This window comes from Adiantum capillus-veneris, chromosome 3 (assembly GCF_014529385.1).
Source record: "Adiantum capillus-veneris isolate H3 chromosome 3, ASM1452938v2, whole genome shotgun sequence".
Classification (NCBI taxonomy): domain Eukaryota; kingdom Viridiplantae; phylum Streptophyta; class Polypodiopsida; order Polypodiales; family Pteridaceae; genus Adiantum; species Adiantum capillus-veneris.
The window spans coordinates 43,094,023-43,112,290 of NC_140933.1; the positions used below are offsets into that span (position 1 = coordinate 43,094,023).

Consider the following 18,268-nt stretch of genomic DNA (forward strand, 5'->3'; position numbering starts at 1 on the left):
ATGTGCCCGATGATGGGGAGCCAGATGAGCAACCCAAAGTGGAGGAAAGCGAGGAGATACTCGTTCCAGAACAGGTACTGGCACATAAAGATAAAAAGATTAAACATAAAGTGATGAGGCGGTTCTTGGTTAAATTCAAGAACTATCCTGCATTGGATGCAAAGTGGATGGAGGAGGAGGACCTAGCAGATACTCCTCAGATAGTGGAGCTTTACCTTGAAGCATTCGATTTAGCATAGCCTACTTTGATAGACCCCCGATTTCAGCATGGGCGAATCTAGTGCAACGGGTTTGCACAAGAGGGGAGTCACTCCGCTCCTTTGTCGACAGATTGCCCCGATATTTTGATATATAGTCTTTGGATCCTTCTCTTGCAAGTGATCTTTATGGCTTATGCCTTGTAAGACATGAGCGGTGAAGACGGGAGCGCGCCCGATGCACAATGTATGAAGGGTGGGAGTGGCTAATGAGTCCGGGGCCGGGACTCGAAGATACTTCAAATAACAATTTCCCAGTAGTCTTTGGTTTGCTGTGTTTGCTCTTTTGTAGGACCGGTATGATGCTCTGATACCACTGTCACAAGACGGGCACCCCGTGCCAATAGAAAAGAATAGACTGAACAGACTTTTAGCAATTCAATAACAACTGAACTGAGCGAGAGAGAGAGAGAGAGAGAGAGAGAGAGAGAGAGACGACACGCGACACGGAGTGGCGGAATTCCACCCGAGAGTATTGGCCCCAAACCTTGGCGTCCCTTTCGGTATTTCTTTATATTGTATCAACACAGTACAAGCCGGTACTCCAGACTCTGCACCTTCTCCAGGAAGCATGCCAAAGAATGAGCCCTAACCTCATATTTAAAGGCTCTAGGCCCCAAAAGCAGTTTACATGAAAAGCCTTCAAACTCAAAAGCTTTTGGTCCAAAAAGCAATGCCAAAAAGCTGCCAACGTAAATCACGGAAATCCATACAACTACCACATCAACAGTCAACGCAAAACACGGAGCGTCCGTACAGCTTCCACGTCATTAGTTTTTGCGCAAGTCTTGCTTTATTTTAATTCCTTTATGTCATTGGGGCCCCATCGGACGGGGTCCCCATAAGTTGGTAGGACTTCTTCTTTTGTTACTTGTTCTTCCTAGGGTTTAGGCCTCTCCGCCAGGATCTGCAAGTTGGCTCCATTCTTTAGGGCTTTGACACGTCAACAGTTTGTAACAATTCTGTTGTATGACTTTATGAACTGGAATTCCCGATAATGAAAATGATACTGATTGATTTGTACTTGACTTGTTTAAGTGCAAGAACTGATAGACGAAATGACTGCAGCATTTCGGTCTCATAAATCTCTATAGGCATGATTGCCATATGGATTAGTTAATTGGGCATCTGTGAGGTCCCAACTGAATCTAGATGCGATTGCTAAATACGTTACCGATTAATCATGGTCTGAGATTTGGAATGATTTTTGAATGTGATTTGTCAAGTGATGTCCTGGGATGTCATGTCGATTGGTATATGTGCTAGATGTGTTGTACCTAGTGCGTCGGTACTAACAGTCAGTGTCTGCTAAGACAGTTTATGGTCTCTATCTGTTTTGCAGGCATAATCGAGGGCGATCACAATGCTTTCAAGAGGGGGGTATGTCACAAAATGGCGACGTGGCACTGCCCTCGGACACACTCACACCGGCTGGTAGCAAGGTACAAGCCCGTAAAACACGGCAACATGCTGACGTGGCACTACCGTACGAAAAATCCCACTTTTTGCACTGACTTGCTGGCGTGGCAAAGCGTACGGGTTTCCGAAAAATATGCTGGCTGAATTGGCAGCTTTTGGGCTCAGTTGCTTTATCTTTGAAAAGCTTTTGGATTACTCCTTTTGGGGCTCTGCTTTTGGGCATCCCTTGTAACCAATAAATAAGTGGTTAGGCCCTCTCTTCTCAGAGCATCTGGATGCAAAGTCTGAGAGTGAGCACCCTTCCACTCTCTTGAACTTTGAGCGCAGATTAATACAAAAAGAAATACCGAAAGGGGCGCCAATCTTTGGGGCCAATATCTCTAGGCACGGAACTCCGCCGGGCCGTGGCGACCCAAGTGTGAATTGTGAACTGTTGTGAAGTGAATCTCTGTTGTGTCGCGGTAGAATCTTGACTTGGGGTGTCCAAGTTTGTTACAGGCCTAGCATTTTCCAGCCAACAAGAACTGTCAGCGTTTTTGGGATTTTCCTCCCCTAGCGTTTCTAGTAGCAGATACAGCATAGCGTTTTTCATCCACAACAGATTTCCATATGGTGTTTTTGCAGTTGCAGATCTAGCCTAGCGTTTTGGAGTTTCCGGCGACAGATCAGCCCCAGTGCATCAGCGTTTTCAGTTTTCAGCACTTAGACACAACAGATCAGCCCCTACCCTCGCAGAACTCACCTTCTCACAGCAGATCCTCGCCATACCATCAGATTAGCCAACGTTTTTCAGCCCGCTGTCCGCAGATTTCAGCATCTGCGTTTTCAGCGCATCAACGTCGCGTCGTCGCCATCGCAGTCCTCGTCGGCACAGTGTCAAAATTCAACAGAAGTCTGCGTTTTTTCATATTTCAACCCAAGCATTTTTCAGATTTCAGCCCGTCCTCGTCGTCGTCATCATTGTCGTCGACATCGTTGGCAAGTCCATTGCATCTAGACCATTGTACCACATTTGTGCAATCAATAGCATAGACCTCTCTCACCATAGAGAGGGGGGCCCTTGGAGGAGGGTTTGAGAACCGTCTGGTGTCGTATTCTTCTCTCTCTCTCTCTCTCTCTCTCTCTCTCTCTCTCTCTCTCAGCACTTTCTTCATTCACAGTAGCATTCACTTTGTTTGTGGTCATTGCACTCTCTCACTAAGGGAACGGAAGGCTCTCCCTTCCATAAGTAAAAGGAACCCTTGAGCACAGTTCCGAGCACTCATCTTGAGCAAAGTCAACATTCACTTCCGTTGTACCTTACACCGACCCGATCCAGTAGCAGATCCTTGCCGCAAGTGCCACCTTGTTGCAGATCTGCCAGTAGACAGTTTTCAGCCCAAAACAGCCCTAGCGTTTTTGCAATTCAGCCAGACCAGCCAACATTTCCAGCCATCGTTCGACTCGGCGGTTGCAGATCCAAGCCGCAGTGCTGCCACAGTAGCCGATCCCTAGCAGCCGATCCACAGTAGTCAATTTTCAGCCTTGACGTCGTCGTCGACATCGTCATCGCAGTCCCGGACTTGACGACAACACCATCGTCGTCACTGTCATAGTCTCCATCGTCATCGTCAACATAGTCATCATCAAGTACCACATCATCTAGACCATTGTACCAGATTTGTGCAATCTATAGCATAGACCTCTCTCGCCATAGAGAGGGGGGCCCTTGGAGGAGGTTTGAGAACCGCTTGGTGTCGTCTCTCTCTCTCTCTCTCTCTCTCTCTCTCTCTCTCTCTCTCTCTCTCTCTCTCTCTCTCTCTCTCTCTCTCTCTCTCTCAACACTCTCATTCGCAATAGCATTCACTTTGTTTGTGATCATTACACTCTCTCTCTCTCTCTCTCTCTCTCTCTCTCTCTCTCTCTCTCTCTCTCTCTCTCTCTCTCTCTTAAAGGAACGAAAGGCTCTCCCTTCCGCAAGTAAAAGGAACCCTTGAGCACAGTTCGGAGCACTCATCTTGAGCACTATCAACATTCACTTCCGCTGCACCTTACATCGGATGAGGAAACTTCCGATCTGTTGCAAAGACGCGAATGACGAGTTCTTACATGGTTCATAAGTTTGATGAATGGGGATATCTTCGAGGTACTAGAGGAAGGACATGAACTGGTAAGGTAAGTACTGAATTATTGAATTTTTGTCTAATTAAAATTATAAGTTCTCTTTTGAAAGAGGGCCCAGTTCAACTCACCATTGAGCAAGATTTTGAAATTTTCCGGTTTCTCCCCAGTAAGTGAGAAGGTTTTCTCGCTTGGAACACCAAGAAAAGAATAATTTTAAATGGATTACTGGAATTAAGGGAGAGGGTTTTTCTCATTGGAGACATCCGAGTATAGATATTTCTAGTGCATCATTCAGAGTAATGATGGGAGCATTGTGAAAGGGAATATCTGTAAGACCACCATGGACGGTTACTCCTGATGCGTCATATCGGATGGGTGACGGGAAGCATCGGGAAAAAGTATTCAACCATTCGGGAACGGACATCTCTAATGCATCATAGAATGGGTGACATAGAGCATCGTGAAGGAGATTGTACCGTAAGTTCGGTAGGAAAGGACTAGGTGATGGGTATTCTTGATGCGTCACAAGGTGGGTGACGGGTGCATCGGAAAGGGAATATCCATAGTAGGAGGAAATACCAAACTGTGTTAGAATTGTGCACAAGGTAAAAGCAAGCACTTGAATGAAGATGGGTTTAAAGGAAACTTTGAGGAAATACAATTGCTTTTTGAGAAAGCAGTTTGCTTTTGGGAAAGCAGATGCTTTCCCGCGAGGAAGTCTATGTCTGCATTGCAACTGTGCATGTGATTGCATCCAGGGACGCCTGGGAAGTGCTGTGAAAGCATTGTTTTTAATTTACAGGGTTTTATTGAGTTATTGGGAAGATTCGTACCATCTTTAAAAGTGACCGGCCGGCCACTTAATAAGTGGGCAACCACCTGGAAAATAAAGCAACAAAAATCAGCCAGCGATTTCTCTCTCTCTCTCTTTCTGGCAGAAGACCCAAAAAAAAAAAATGGCCGCGATCTCTACGCGGGAAGCCAAGGCTTCCAGGAACCATCAAGTCTTATTCTAGAATAAACGTGGTAATACGTTCGGTTCAAGTGCTTGTATAGACTTCTCCTTAGTAATAAAGATACTATTACGGGGGGGGGGGACGAGCCCATCTTCGTGTCCCCAGTACTATGTCGATCTTCTCTCTCTCTCTCTCTCTCTCTCTCTCTCTCTCTCTCTCTCTCTCTCACACACACACACACACACACACTCGTTTTTTGACCTAGTAGACAGCAGTTCACTCTTTTGACCATAACTTGCTCATCCGAACTCCGATTTAGGTGATCTATAGCCTCAATCGAAGAGCACGAAGCCCTCTACGCATTGATGTAAAGACAGAATTTTTCTGTGTAATGGAAGGCTTTGCTGTAACAGCATCTCAGAACTGAAAAAACTGTCAAAACTTTGCGTTTTTGTTGCCGACTTGAAGGCAATGTCAGACAAAACTCGCAAGGGTGGAAAAGCCACACTCGCCATGGAGAATGATGCAAAATCTCCAAGGAATTTGGATGCTAATCCAACCACATCGTCTACAACAACGGAAGCAATGATCATGGCTTACTTGATCTCGTTACAAGAAACCGTCAACAAGCAAGGTGAAGAGTTGCGCACACTTGCAATGGAGAATGGTACTTTAAGAGTTCTCGTTGTGGAGAATGAGCACCTCAAGAAGGTTCTTGAAATGCAAACAACACGCTTGATGCATCTTGAGAATGAAGTTCAAGAATGTAAACGCTCTCTTGTGGACATGAATGTAGTGAAAGAGCGCTTGAGCAAAGTTGAGAGTGATCATGTATTGAAAGAGGAAACGATAGATACAATACGACATGATGTATGTGAGATGAGAAATGCATCCAAATCATGGGCTGATATATGTAAGGATAATGTGGTTTCTACATCTCCTATCACGCAAGCCGTTGTCCAAGCAAAGAATGTAGAGAATGTGGACACTCAAGAATTGCAAGAACGACAAAAACGCTCAAAGAACATCGTCATTCGTGGAATCAAGGAGGAAAGCATGGAAACACCCCAATCTCTTGCGGTTGCTATTGAAGAGTTTTTTGCTACACACTTTGGCATGTCAGGAATCATGGCTTATGGTGCACATCGAGTTGGAAAACAAGGAGTCCCTCGCTCGGGAGAAAGACCTATTGTATGTACCATGGCTGATGAGGTAAAGAGAAAGATCATCCTTGACAATGGTTGGATCTACCTCAAAGGAACGGGTTGTAATGTATATGAGGATCGCACTCTTATGCAACAAAATGTACGTCGCAAAGCATACAAGGAAAGAAGCAAGAAGGTTAAGGTATCATCTCAAGAAGAAAAGGCACTTGAGGAGGATGCAAGTCCACCCAACAAATAGGGACACATGATCTATGAAACCAACTCACGCTTGCGAATAAGCTTTTGGAATTGTAACGGGTATCCATGGAATGCGGGAATTGGCATTGATGAGCTTACCAATGACTCCGATGTGATACTTCTTGTCGAAACATGGGAGCATGATGCGCAACGAATTCTTAGATTTGACAAATACGATGTACATTCTTTGATGTGGGCCAAAAATGCAAAGCAACGAAGAGGCCAAGGAGGCGTCGCATGTATGACCAAAAAGGGTTTGAAAGATGTTTCCATTGTCAAAGAAGATAAGTATAAACGCTACTTATGGCTGAAAATCAGCCCACCAAATGGTCAAGTCATGTTTGTGGCCGGCTGCTACATTCCTCACTATGACTCCAACTTTTATGCTCGCTTGAATATGGATAGAGATCAGCCCTTTGTTGAACTAGAGGAAGACATTGCTCATTACAATGATCAAGGTGAAGTCATTGTTTTTGGAGACATGAATGCTCGCACAAATATGTTACAACACGACACACAACAAATCGACATGTCGCATGTATCAAGAAGAGTGGATGACTCATACATGTATAATCGAAGTTCTAATGATGCAAAAGAAGTGGATCACTATGGAAAGTCACTTCTACATATGTGCAATAGTACCGGAATGCTCATTGCAAATGGTGTATCTCTATGGCAAGGCACCAATGACTTTACATGTAGAAAACACAATGGTGCTAGCGTGATTGACTATATGTTGTTCTCAGAAGCCACTCTAGAATGCATACAAAGCTTTACACTTGGTGAATGGAATCCGGAATCGGATCATAGGATGTTATGTATTGACCTCAAGTGTGGTAAACGGCCCGAGCATGTAGCCTCCAATCATGATGTGAATCATTTGTACCTACGTCTAGACTTCAAACGAGCACTTATATATGCTGATATGGTGGACCAAATGTTAAGCATGATAGAGCATCAAGGGAGCCCAACATTAGAATGCAAGTGGAAAGTTTTCAAAGAAGTAATTTTCTCTTGTGCGAAGGAATGCTTTTCGGCGAAACACATGTTTTGCAAAAGGTCTAAGAAGGATAGCACCAAGAAGAAATGGTTTGACATGGAATGTAGTCAAGCCCGAAAACACTTGCTAAGATTGGATGCAATCAAAGACAAGGAAGTTTACTTGGAATGTTCACACACATACAAAGCACTTGTTCAAAAGAAGAGGAGAAGGTGGGAAGTCGAAAAACAACTTCTTTTAGCACAAGAGAAAGCACATGCATGTGGCAAGTTTTGGCAAAATCTAAAAGACAAGCACGTTGAGAGCTTTGGTGACTTGACTCTTGAGGATATGTATATGCATTGTAAGAACCTCTATGAGCAACCCAATGTTGATAAGATGGAGGGTTGTAGCTCCCTTCCATTTATGTCTCCCTTCTTTACCATTGAAGATGTATGCCGCGCGCTTGAGAAACTTGCTACTCGCAAGGCAGGTGACCTTCAAGGTGTCAAGGCTGAAATGATTAAATGGACAAGCAAGAAAACACGATATTGGATATGCGATATGTTTAACCTTGCACTTCAGTATGGCATGCCTCATGATTGGAGTGCAAATTGGATCAAACCTTTGCACAAAGCAGGAGATGTAAACAATGTGAACAACTATCGCACTATAATGGTTGGTTCTTTGATGGCAAAGTTATTTGGATGTATCATGGAGATGAAGATAAGTGAATGGGCTGAAAAGAATGGCAAACGTGCGCTTGGCCAAGCAGGTTTTCGAAAGCATCATAGCACTATTGATCACCTTGTCACTCTTCGAGTTCTTATGGAAGCGTCTCGATTGAAAGGAAAAAAGTTGTATTGTTGCTTTGTGGATTTCAAGAAAGCTTTTGACATGGTACCGCAAGGAAATCTTTGGAGACGTATGCAAAGCCTTCAAGTGCCGAGAGAATTTATGCATGCAGTCTTTCGCATCTACCAAAAAGTGATATGTCGATTACGTATGGGAGATGGAATTTCAGAATTTTTTGCAAGCACTATCGGTGTCAAACAAGGATGCCCACTTTCCCCAACCCTCTTTGGGCTACTCATTGATGAATTGGAATACATGGTTCTTGATTTTATGCAGCAAGAAGGCATAGAAGAGGTTAAGATTGGAAATGCGGTGATCATGCTTTTGCTTTATACCGATGATGTAGTGCTCTTGGCACATACCTTAGAAGATGCACAAAAGCTTATGAGTGTCTTGGAACGCTTTTACCTACATAGCCGGCTGATCGTGAATGGATCCAAAACCAAGGTTATGCTTGTAAAGACCCTCAATGACGAAAATCCATGCATTGTATACAACAATGAGAAACTTGAAGTGGTAGATCACTTCAAGTACCTTGGCCTTGAGGTTCCATCCAATCATAAATGGAAGGATTGTGCAATGCGTCGCTTGGAAGCCGGAAAGAGAGCTTATTATGCATTTGAGAACATGTGCAATGCAGGAGAGATCAAGTGTTGGGCTCTCAAAAAGTACCTCTTTGACACATTGGTGACACCGGTGCTTCTTTATGGAGTGGAGGTATGGGGTGGAAGCATCGGGAAGTCTACTTGGAAAGAGTTTGAGAATGTCCAAAAGTGTTTTCTCACCAACTTTCTCCAAGTCAAGACACAAACACCCTACATGCTCTTACTTCTTGAGTCCGGATCGCTTCCCATTGAGGTCTTGGACATGGAAAGGGTTGTGGAGTACATGCGTAAGACACAACGTAGCCCTTTGCATCGACTTCCTAGAATCTCATATGAAGCAAGTCAAAAGGTTCAAAAGACATGCAAGAGCAAAATACTAAGTTCGGGGTGGATGCTTGATATCAAGAAATGGTTTGGAAGATGGGATGCATGTCACTTGGTCAAGGATGCGTCGATCGACTCCCAAGTTAATGAGGCCTTCTTACAACGCCAATGTATCATGGCTTGGGAGAAATCCGGAGGTTCTCGCTTCAGCCATTACACCACACACGTTGCCCCAAACTACAAATCTCTCTTCTTCTCGGAACGAGGTAACCGAACCCATTCCTACATCCTTGAGCCCATCCCGTTGAGTGCGATCCACACCATTGCCTCCATTCGTCTTAGCTCCCATTCTCTACGCTGCGAGACAGGACGTTGGGGCACTGGCGAGGAGTGTCATCGACTTTGCACCTTATGCCCTCGTCAAGTGCGAGAGAGTGAGTACCACACACTACTTGAGTGCTCAGCTTTTGACCACATTAGGTCCTCTTTTCCCCATATATTCAGCCATGAGCTCTCCCTACATACCTTCCTCTCCCAACCACGATGTGGACTCTCTATTACGACGCTCATTTCAGCCATTTTTGAGCATCGAGAGTCACTTATGAACTCCACTCACACCACGTGACATGTTCATTTGGTCCCATAGGTCATATTTGACCTCCCAGGACGATAATAGAACTCTCTCTCTCTCTCTCTCTCTCTCTCTCTCTCTCTCTCTCTCTCTCTCTCTCTCTCTCTCTCTCTCTCTCTCTCTCTCTCTCTCTCTCTCTCTGTGTGTGTGTAAGCAGCCGAAGGCGCAGGTTACACCAGCCAGATTAAGGAGCAAGCACCACGTTCGGAGGGGGGGGGGGGGGGGGGGGGGGGGGGGGGGGGGGGGGGAGGGATATATATATCCTCTAGCTTCAGTATTAAGTGATAGCTTCTATTTATCCGAGTATATTTTATATTTCTATGCGCTCCCGTTTGTGACACAAACCTGTGTATATATAGTATTATAAAAGGGGGAGGGATTCTCCCCCCGCCCCTGCCCCCCCGAACGTGGTGCTTGCTCCTTAATCTGGCTGGTGTAACCTGCGCCTTCGGCTGCACAGTGATCGAGAAAGAGAAAGAGAGAGAGAGGCAGCCGAAGGCCACCGGCCGCACTAGTAAGTTTGAAATAATTTGCTATCCAAGGGTGTTCTCTCATTCATTAGCAGAGTTTCCATGTAATCTGCATGATGGTGACCGCAGTAAGTTAAACCCTTTTTCCACGTGGTGCTCAGTTTATCGCTAAGATGGATAAGCTAAACTTACCCCAACACCAACAGCAAGAGTTCTCAAGGCTTTAAAGCTGTTTATGGCATATAGGCTAATTCTAAATTCTCACCAAGCTCTAAATTTGAGACAGCCGTTACTATACAGAATTTAGCTCCTAAACATGCTTATTTGTGCAAGTGAAATCCATGAGACTTGGACGGCTTCATGCAATTCAGGATGATCTTAAAGAGCCAAATGTTATTCATGATGAATCATGCAATGTAGTCGTCTTCAGTCCCCTCTTCTTGGGGAGTGGATCTATTTATAGTGATAAATATAAGCAAGCAATGCATGAAAATTTCAACCATTGGAGGTGTATTTCCTTGATGGCAGTGGTATAAAAATCACTTGTTAGCTGTCCAGGTGAGGATGGCTTGACTCCCAGTTTTTTCTTGGAGTACTGGGACTTGCTTGGCCCAGATCTCTGTAGTGCTTTCCAATACATCTTGCACACAAGAGAGATGCCTGACAGCATGAGTGAGGGTCTGATCTACCTCATTCCCAAGGAGGGTGGCTCCTTGGATGAGATTCGACAATGGCGCCCCATCACCATCCTCAACTCAGCCTACAAAATTCTTGCCAAGGCTCTAAGTTTGAGGATCCAGCCACTTCTAGAGAGCCTTATACATAGGACTCAGACTGGTTTTGTCAAGGAGCGTAGTATCCTTGACAACATCTTTACTTTTTGGGAGGCTTCTGGCCTAGCGAGGCTCCGGTGGTGACGGTTCTTCTTCTCGATTTTGAGAAGGCCTACAACAGAGTTGACTGGGACTTTCTAGAGGGCACTCTACGCAGGATTGGCTTTTCAGATGCTTGGATCAGAGGGGTGTCAGCTTTGTACAGACGAGCACACAGTCAAGTACTTTTGTCAGGAGGTAGAGGCGATCATTTCATGCTCACGTTCGGTCAGAGAGGGCTGCCCTCTTGCCCCCTTTCTCTTCTTGTTCTATGCTGAGGCGATGAGCAGGTTTTTGATGTCGCAGCAGGTTGGTTTGCGGGGCTTAGCACTTCCTATTCGGGGAGATGAGCTACTTGACGCTGAGTTTGATGACGACTCAGCCTTGTACTGGGATGGCCACGAGGCCAACCTTCACAGGTGTGAGCAGGCTCTTGAGACCTTTTGTTGTGCATCTGGCGCACTGATCAACTGGAGAAAGATAGTGGCTTTCTTGGTTGGTAGTGCTCTTGTGCCCGATTGAATGCCAAGTGAGGGTTTCAGGTGGATTCCCCCAAGGACTGCAGTTCGGTACTTGGGCTGTCAGGTTGGTTTGGACTTGTCTCCCGAGCAGCAGATTGCTCCCCTCCTCTGTCTATCAGGAGGAAGTTGTTACACTGGAGCTCAGCACGACTTTCTTTGGCGGGCAGAGTAGTAGTAGCCAACCAGGTGTTGTTGGCGACTATGTGGTACATCACGTCTTGCTGGATCTTCTCGAGTTCTTGTATCAGCCAGGTAGAGAGGCTGATCAGGAACTTCCTTTGGTCAGGACGTGACACTCAGATAGCCCGAGCCAAAGTGGCTTGGCAGGTCATCACTCTTCCTTATTCACAGGGAAGGCTTGGGATCATTGACCCAGCACAGCAAAGCAGAGCCCTTCTTGGGAAGTTCAAAGTCAGAGGACTTCTTCCAAGTGAGGAGCCCTGGCAGGAGTTCTTGCTACAGTGGCTTCGTGCTAGGGTGCCTCGGGCGGGAGGCCCCTGGCGACCCTTGACCAAATGGATCTTCACAGAGATGCGCACAGTTGGTTTGAGCAGGAGACTGGAGGACCGCTTCGCTATGAGTTTGCTTCGATCTTGGGAGCATTTGCGGCGAGGCCTGGAGTAGCGACAGCCTACTTGCACGGAGGAGCGCCTACGACAGCCCCTTGTTTGGAACCCCATGGTTGGCACTCAAAGAGGCCACATGGTTGGTAGTCGGCCTCATGTTTCCTGGGGTCCCATGGCAACGGGTCCAACACGCTCTTTAGCTGACTGGTTAGAGTTTTCATTGGGAGAATCTCCCCATCATGGATGTTTTAGCCCTCTCTCGCAGAGGTGGTTGTAGCCCTATGGGCAGTTTCATTAACTAATAGAAGGATCTTTTTCTCGGGAAAAAAAAAACACTTGTTAAACTAATAGTTGATCATAGAAGAGACCAACTTCAAGATGAATTGCACATCTCTCGATATGACTTTATTCCAAGAAGGGCGAATGCATATTTGGGCAATTGAACATGCAAAATATGCATGTCAAGATATGTTAATCATGCATGTAGACATTGAGGAAGCAAGTAACACTGTTCAATGGGACTGTTAACAGAATTCACATGTAACATTTTGGCTATGGTTCTGACCTATCTTCCCTGGTTCATTGGCTGTATGCACCAATGTCACATGAAAACGTGTTTCGTCCCTTCGAAACAAAACAAAACATGAAGCGCTTGAAACATTTCGAAACAAACTCAAAACAGGAGGATGAAACACATTCCTCAGCCTCAAAAAGAAAAGTCCAATTTTCAAATTTCAGAATTAGCCATATAGTGTATGATGTGCAACATATTTTACCACTTGTGTGACCATGCATATAGGATGTATCCACCTACTAGACTCCTAGATATTAGATTTCCTATAACCTCCAAAAAACACCTGTTTAGGATTGTGTTTCGGCTTGGCATTTTCAAAACAAAGCGAGACAAAACGCCTTGAAACGACGAAACACATGAAATGTTTCTTGTTACACTGGTTCAATGTATGCACATAGTAAACTTCTGGCTTTTTTGACACTGGCCTCACTAAACCTTGGGTACTTGGAACCACCAAGGAGGCAAGGATGTTTGGACCATTGTTTCCCAACATATCTAATCAAAGAAACCTAATAAACTCTTGACTGTTTAAAAATTGACTTGACCTTAAAATGAATCTGTCATGAAAAGGTATGAATTGATGGCTACAAAGCAAGCTCAATTTTTGCTGTAAATCGGGAGTTAATGGTGACAAGGTCAAGTAATCAGCACCTTGATGGAACTAATCATTTCTTCTTACAATTATAGGCAGCTTTACCATGCCCGATACATGTCCTTTTTACATGTTAGACCATTTTAACCTAAACTCACAAGCTTTCAGGACACTTCAAACCACTAATTTGCAATGAAAGAAAGAACATTTTGCTTTGCTGAAGCAAAATTGACAACGCTTGTAATCTGAGAAAAGAGTTGCTCAGGAAGGACAACAAAATTCAAAACTTACTGTCGAAATATATCTTGGGCAAAGTTCCCACCACCACCACCACCTCGAGCGCTGCTTTGCTTTAAACCTTCCTCACCATATTGGTCATAAATATTTCTTTTCTCTCGATCTATCAACACTTCGTAAGCTGCACATGTAACCACCACACAAAACACTCCAATATCATAAATGCACATCTGCATGCTAAACAACATATACAACACGAAAGATGTTCCTTCTTCACCCCCTTTTTACATGTTAAACGCCGCCCATTTTCTAAACATATTCGAATGATGCACTTCGCAGCATAACCAAAGTTGTTGGGAGTATAAAAATTACAAAAAAAACAAGCACTTTTGAGTCCAGAATGAGATGAGTTAAAACTACCCCAGTTGCCGCTTCAATGAACAAAGTTACACATACATACAATCTAGTACTCCCCGTTTGTAATCACGGCACAACAATAACCAAAGTTGTTGGGAGCATAAAAATTATGAAAAAACAAGCACTAAAAGTCCAGAATGAGATAAGTTAAACTACCCCAATTGCCGATTCAATGAACAAAGTTACACATACATACAATCTAGTACTCCCCATTTGAATCACGGCAATACAAATTGCAGAGTCTTCTCGAATGTGCAAATGCCTGTTCTTCCGAAATTTCACTCACACACAACCAAGGACTCCACAAAATGGTCTCCATACCAGATATTAACCATGAAACACAGTCACACACATGCCATCCAGCAAGAACAACAGTGATGAATTCTCAATGACACTATGATGGGTTGAGAGCTAATCAAAGGCATCAAAACAAACAATCTGACTTTTTAACAACCTATGGGAGTACCCATTCCCCAATGCTTGTAATCTAACTTAAACGGCAAATAAGGCAGCTACCAGGCACACACTTACAAGTAGCTTCTTGAGGTGACAAAATGAAATTCATCACAAATATACCATCTTGGTGATCACATGGGACCAGACATTCTTTCAAGATTCTTTCTTTATGTCACTTGATGAGCACACAAGATTCTATGTTTACCAAAGAATACATACCATTGTTTATCTCTGCAAATCTCTTTGTTGCCTCTTCGTTTCCAGGATTCTTATCTGGGTGATACTTAAGAGCTAATTTCCTGAATGCTTTTTTGATCTGATCTTCAGATGCACTTTTGGGAACTTGCAGTATGTCGTAGTAGCTCTTACTGCACAACAAGTGGATGGGAAAGGACATTGTCATATAGAGAGGAAACAAACAGACGAGAAAGTTCAGAGAAGAGGAGGAGAAAGGAGACTAACCCAGAGGAAACATCCAGTACGAAAGCAATGCAGAAGATGAGTGCAACAAGGAGAGGCTTCAAAGAAACCATAGCGACTGCTGGTCGTATTTTTCTGTCAAAACATAGCTTGATCGAGCTGCAACCGAGACCCAAAATGCGACACTCAGAATCTATTCTGCTTTCGACCTCCTCGACGAAGGGGGCCTTCTTCTCTGCTTGATTTGACTATGGCCAAGCTACTCTGCTTGGCTGTAACACGAACGCAACTCCTCTCTGCCGCGGGTGCAAAGAAACGCTGCCACTTCGCTCTGTTGTTTCAAAACTCAAAAAAAGTGTTTGTCAACACGATCCACCAATCAGACTCATTCTCTCTTTGCTCTGGCCAATCAGCGCTCTTGAAACAACAAATATGTGGCGTTGGACGTGAACGCCTCGAGATCAAACCCTATGGGAAGCTGAACGTCGGCCTTTAAACATTTGTAAGCTCCACAAAAGAAATTTCTTTGACACACACAGTCCCTTCTCACTATAATTATTCCGGTTATCTTCAACACATCACCCAGAATTTTGGAATTTCTACCGGTGAAAAGTACACAAAAGCCAACTTTACATAAACACTTTGACTTTTCACCTTCGATGTGATTTGTTGTAATTCTTTAAGTCAACAATGAGATTGTTTTTGGTTGGGAGGTGCACTATGTGCTCATGTTAATGGATAAAGTGGGTTTGATACTAAGGGTTTTTAAATGCAAAATTTTGAAACAATTTAATAAATACATTAAAATAAAAAGTTTTTATATTCAATTTTGTAAAAAAAATAAAATAAGGGATCATTTTATTCATTCAAACATGTTAAAAGAAGGGTTTTTTACTACTCCGTGAACATATGTTATACAGGAGGGTACTGAACAGTGAACCTCCGAGGTTTTTGAAAAAACAATACCTACTAGTATGCGTGCTCAATTTTTTATTTATTCCCAATTGTTGGGGTAAAGGCGCTCTGCCTTTTGTCCGTCCGACGTTCAGTGTTCGATCGCCCGCTCATGTGTGTACATACCCTTATTCTTCATTACATATCAGAATAAGGAGCTCCTCATCTTTAGTCTTGTGAGGCTGCTCAACCCACACCGGCTTGTGCTTCTCCCCTTTCCCGCACACACCGCACCGTGCACGCATTCGCGCACTCATCAATTGGTATCAAAGCTACGGCTAGGCGACGCGGCGATCTCTCGATGGCGACGGAGTTCGATGCTTAGCGGTGTCAGATCGGAGGCAGTTCGACACGGATTCGAAAAGTAGATTTCAGAGATCAAGGTAACAAGAGCTTACACTCCACCAGGCAAAAGGGGAGCGAGAGAGAGATCAAGTTTTCTATGAGCTAGGGACACTGAGAAGCAGGTCGCTCAGGTTTAACAGCTTGATAACTGTTCAGTATTTTGGTCATAACTTGAGCTATGAAGCTCCGATTTCAAAAGTTCAAGATCTACAACTTTGTAGAAGAAATTGTTTTTTGATTCGGAGTGCAGGTGGGTCGAAAATCCAAAACACAAAGACTATGTTTTTCAAGACTGTTTGGTGTACAACTGCTTGGAGAGTGGAAGGAGATTGAGAGAAAGCAAACTATGTGAGAACGCACTGGCCACGTGCGGGCGAGTAAGCCCGACGTTATCCGGCATGGGCCCGAGTTCGATCTTCTAGCATCGTCTACGGCGTCAAGCATTGACGGCTCGGCTTGGCGCATTGGTTTCGACACTGATTTGCGGTTATTTGACTAGCGCGCTTTCGCCCGGCGGCGAAAGCCGACATCAAGCTTTTTCTCGACTTCGAGCACAGGAAGCCATAGCATTGGCACTTCCACCCGGCGATGAAAGACAGCTCCGACGGCCATCCCCAGCTTTACAACTTCGAAGGTCATCTCCAGTTTTGGCTTCGACAGAGCGCACACAGCTCTGACAGGTTTTTTCGATCGACGTTTTTATCCATCGATGAGGTAGTAGTTGCCAACTCTTCAACGGTTTTGCTTACAGGTTGCGAGCAGCTTGTGTGAAGCACTAGAGAGCATTTTCCGCACAGTTTGGTGTAGTTTCAGGCTATGTATGCTTATGTGGATACAGCTTGAGCTAGGTATAGCTCGTAGGTAGCAGATTTACAAGTTTACAGGTGTCTTCAGATAGGTACACGTCCATAGAGTCACTCGGTCAGGAGTGAGCCAGCTTGCTAGGCTTTTGGCAGTGTATGTAGACCATTTGTGGATTTGTTTACTGAGACATTATGTGTCTAGTTTTCATGCGATTTGGTGAGATTTTTTGAGTTTTTACTCAGTTTCCACGGGAAACTTTGCCGGAGTTTTCCCAGATTTCGCCATGGTTTGCACATATTTACAGTTTGCTCTGTGATGGTATAGTGGTCGAGTTGACTCCCACTTTGGCAATCGTCTGTAATTTTTTGTCTTGCGGTTTGCATTGAGTTTTGACTCATTTTGCAAAGGAAATTATGTTCATTTTTCCCCGTCTTCTCGCCATAAAAGTTCTCAGTGTTATGCCATCTTCTACAGTGGTCAAGATATTCCCACTTTGACTGTGATCGAGTGCTTACTCTCACTTTGACAGGTTTTGTCAGTTTGGACATGTTTGGTGTTCTTGTACCCACTCTCGTAGGAGTGAGGATTGTGATTGTATATGCTTGTGTGGCTACAGATAGACAGTCACACGTTTCACAGGTTTTTGCTGATATTTTGCAGGCAGTTTCTCTCGTGGGATGCGTTTTGAGTTAGTTTGCTCTCTACTTGCGCATATGGTTATGTGCTTTACGCTCAGTTGAGCAGTTTGTCCCAGTTTATGCTTGTAGAGTTTGCAGATTGTGGAGTTGCTTTTAGACATATGTGAGCGTCAATTTTAATGCGATTGATCATGCTTTTGAGCATTGTGTAGTGGTCGAGTGACCTCCCACTTTGTTGCCAGTTTGGCATGGTTTATGGTTGAGATAGTACTTGAGGTTTTGCTCAGTTTACAGGGGAGATTCTGTCAGATTTTCTCGGATTTCTCGCCATACTTTGGTTCTTAGCGATACATTTATGGTATGCTCATAGTGGTTACAGGTTTCCTTTGATTTTGCTTCATGTTCTCACATCGACGCATATTCCGAGCGTGAGACTACAGCATGTAGATTACAGGTTTTCACTATTGAGCTACAGGATGGTTTATGCTTGATTAGCGTAGTGGTTGAGTGATCTCCCACTTTGTTGCCATTTTGGCGTTCACTTATGGTAGTAGACATGTGTGACATTAAGAGACGGTGGTCTCGTACTTGCTGATACTTGCATTGTAGGCATTGTGGTCACACATGGCACATTAGGCGTCGTTGTTTCAGGCGTATGAGACAGCAGCGGAGATGTATGTGAGATAAAGATACGGCTTTGACAAATGTTAGAGAGGCAGTTTCAGTGGCAGTCTATACCAGTGACGATGATGTCATGCTTGCCTCGAGTGTACCTCTTGCAGATTTGTCTATGGTTAGCACACTTTCTCCACAGTGGTTACTAGATAGCGATGCAGTTTTCCACCTCACATCATGTCGTGAGTGGTTTAG

At 44.3% G+C, this 18,268-nt stretch overlaps 1 protein-coding gene across 7 annotated transcripts in view; it reads right to left on the reverse strand.

Moving 5' to 3' along the window:
• Nucleotides 1-15,036, reverse strand: part of ATERDJ3B (DNAJ heat shock family protein) — a 54,934-nt gene extending 39,898 nt beyond the window's left edge. For 4 of the 7 annotated variants that reach the window (XM_086508510.1, XM_086508511.1, XM_086508509.1 and 1 more), the window contains exons 1-3: nucleotides 14,700-15,030; nucleotides 14,457-14,605; nucleotides 13,419-13,545 (exon numbers count right to left, since the gene is read on the reverse strand). In XM_086508510.1, coding sequence (XP_086364636.1) covers nucleotides 13,419-13,545; nucleotides 14,457-14,605; nucleotides 14,700-14,770 — 347 coding nt within the window. In that variant the 5' untranslated portion in view covers nucleotides 14,771-15,030. Of the gene's footprint in view, nucleotides 1-13,418; nucleotides 13,546-14,456; nucleotides 14,606-14,699 lie in introns of all 7 variants that reach the window. The other 3 variants (XM_086508512.1, XM_086508514.1, XM_086508513.1) reach the window with 3 other exon arrangements.
• Nucleotides 15,037-18,268: the final 3,232 nt, after the last annotated feature.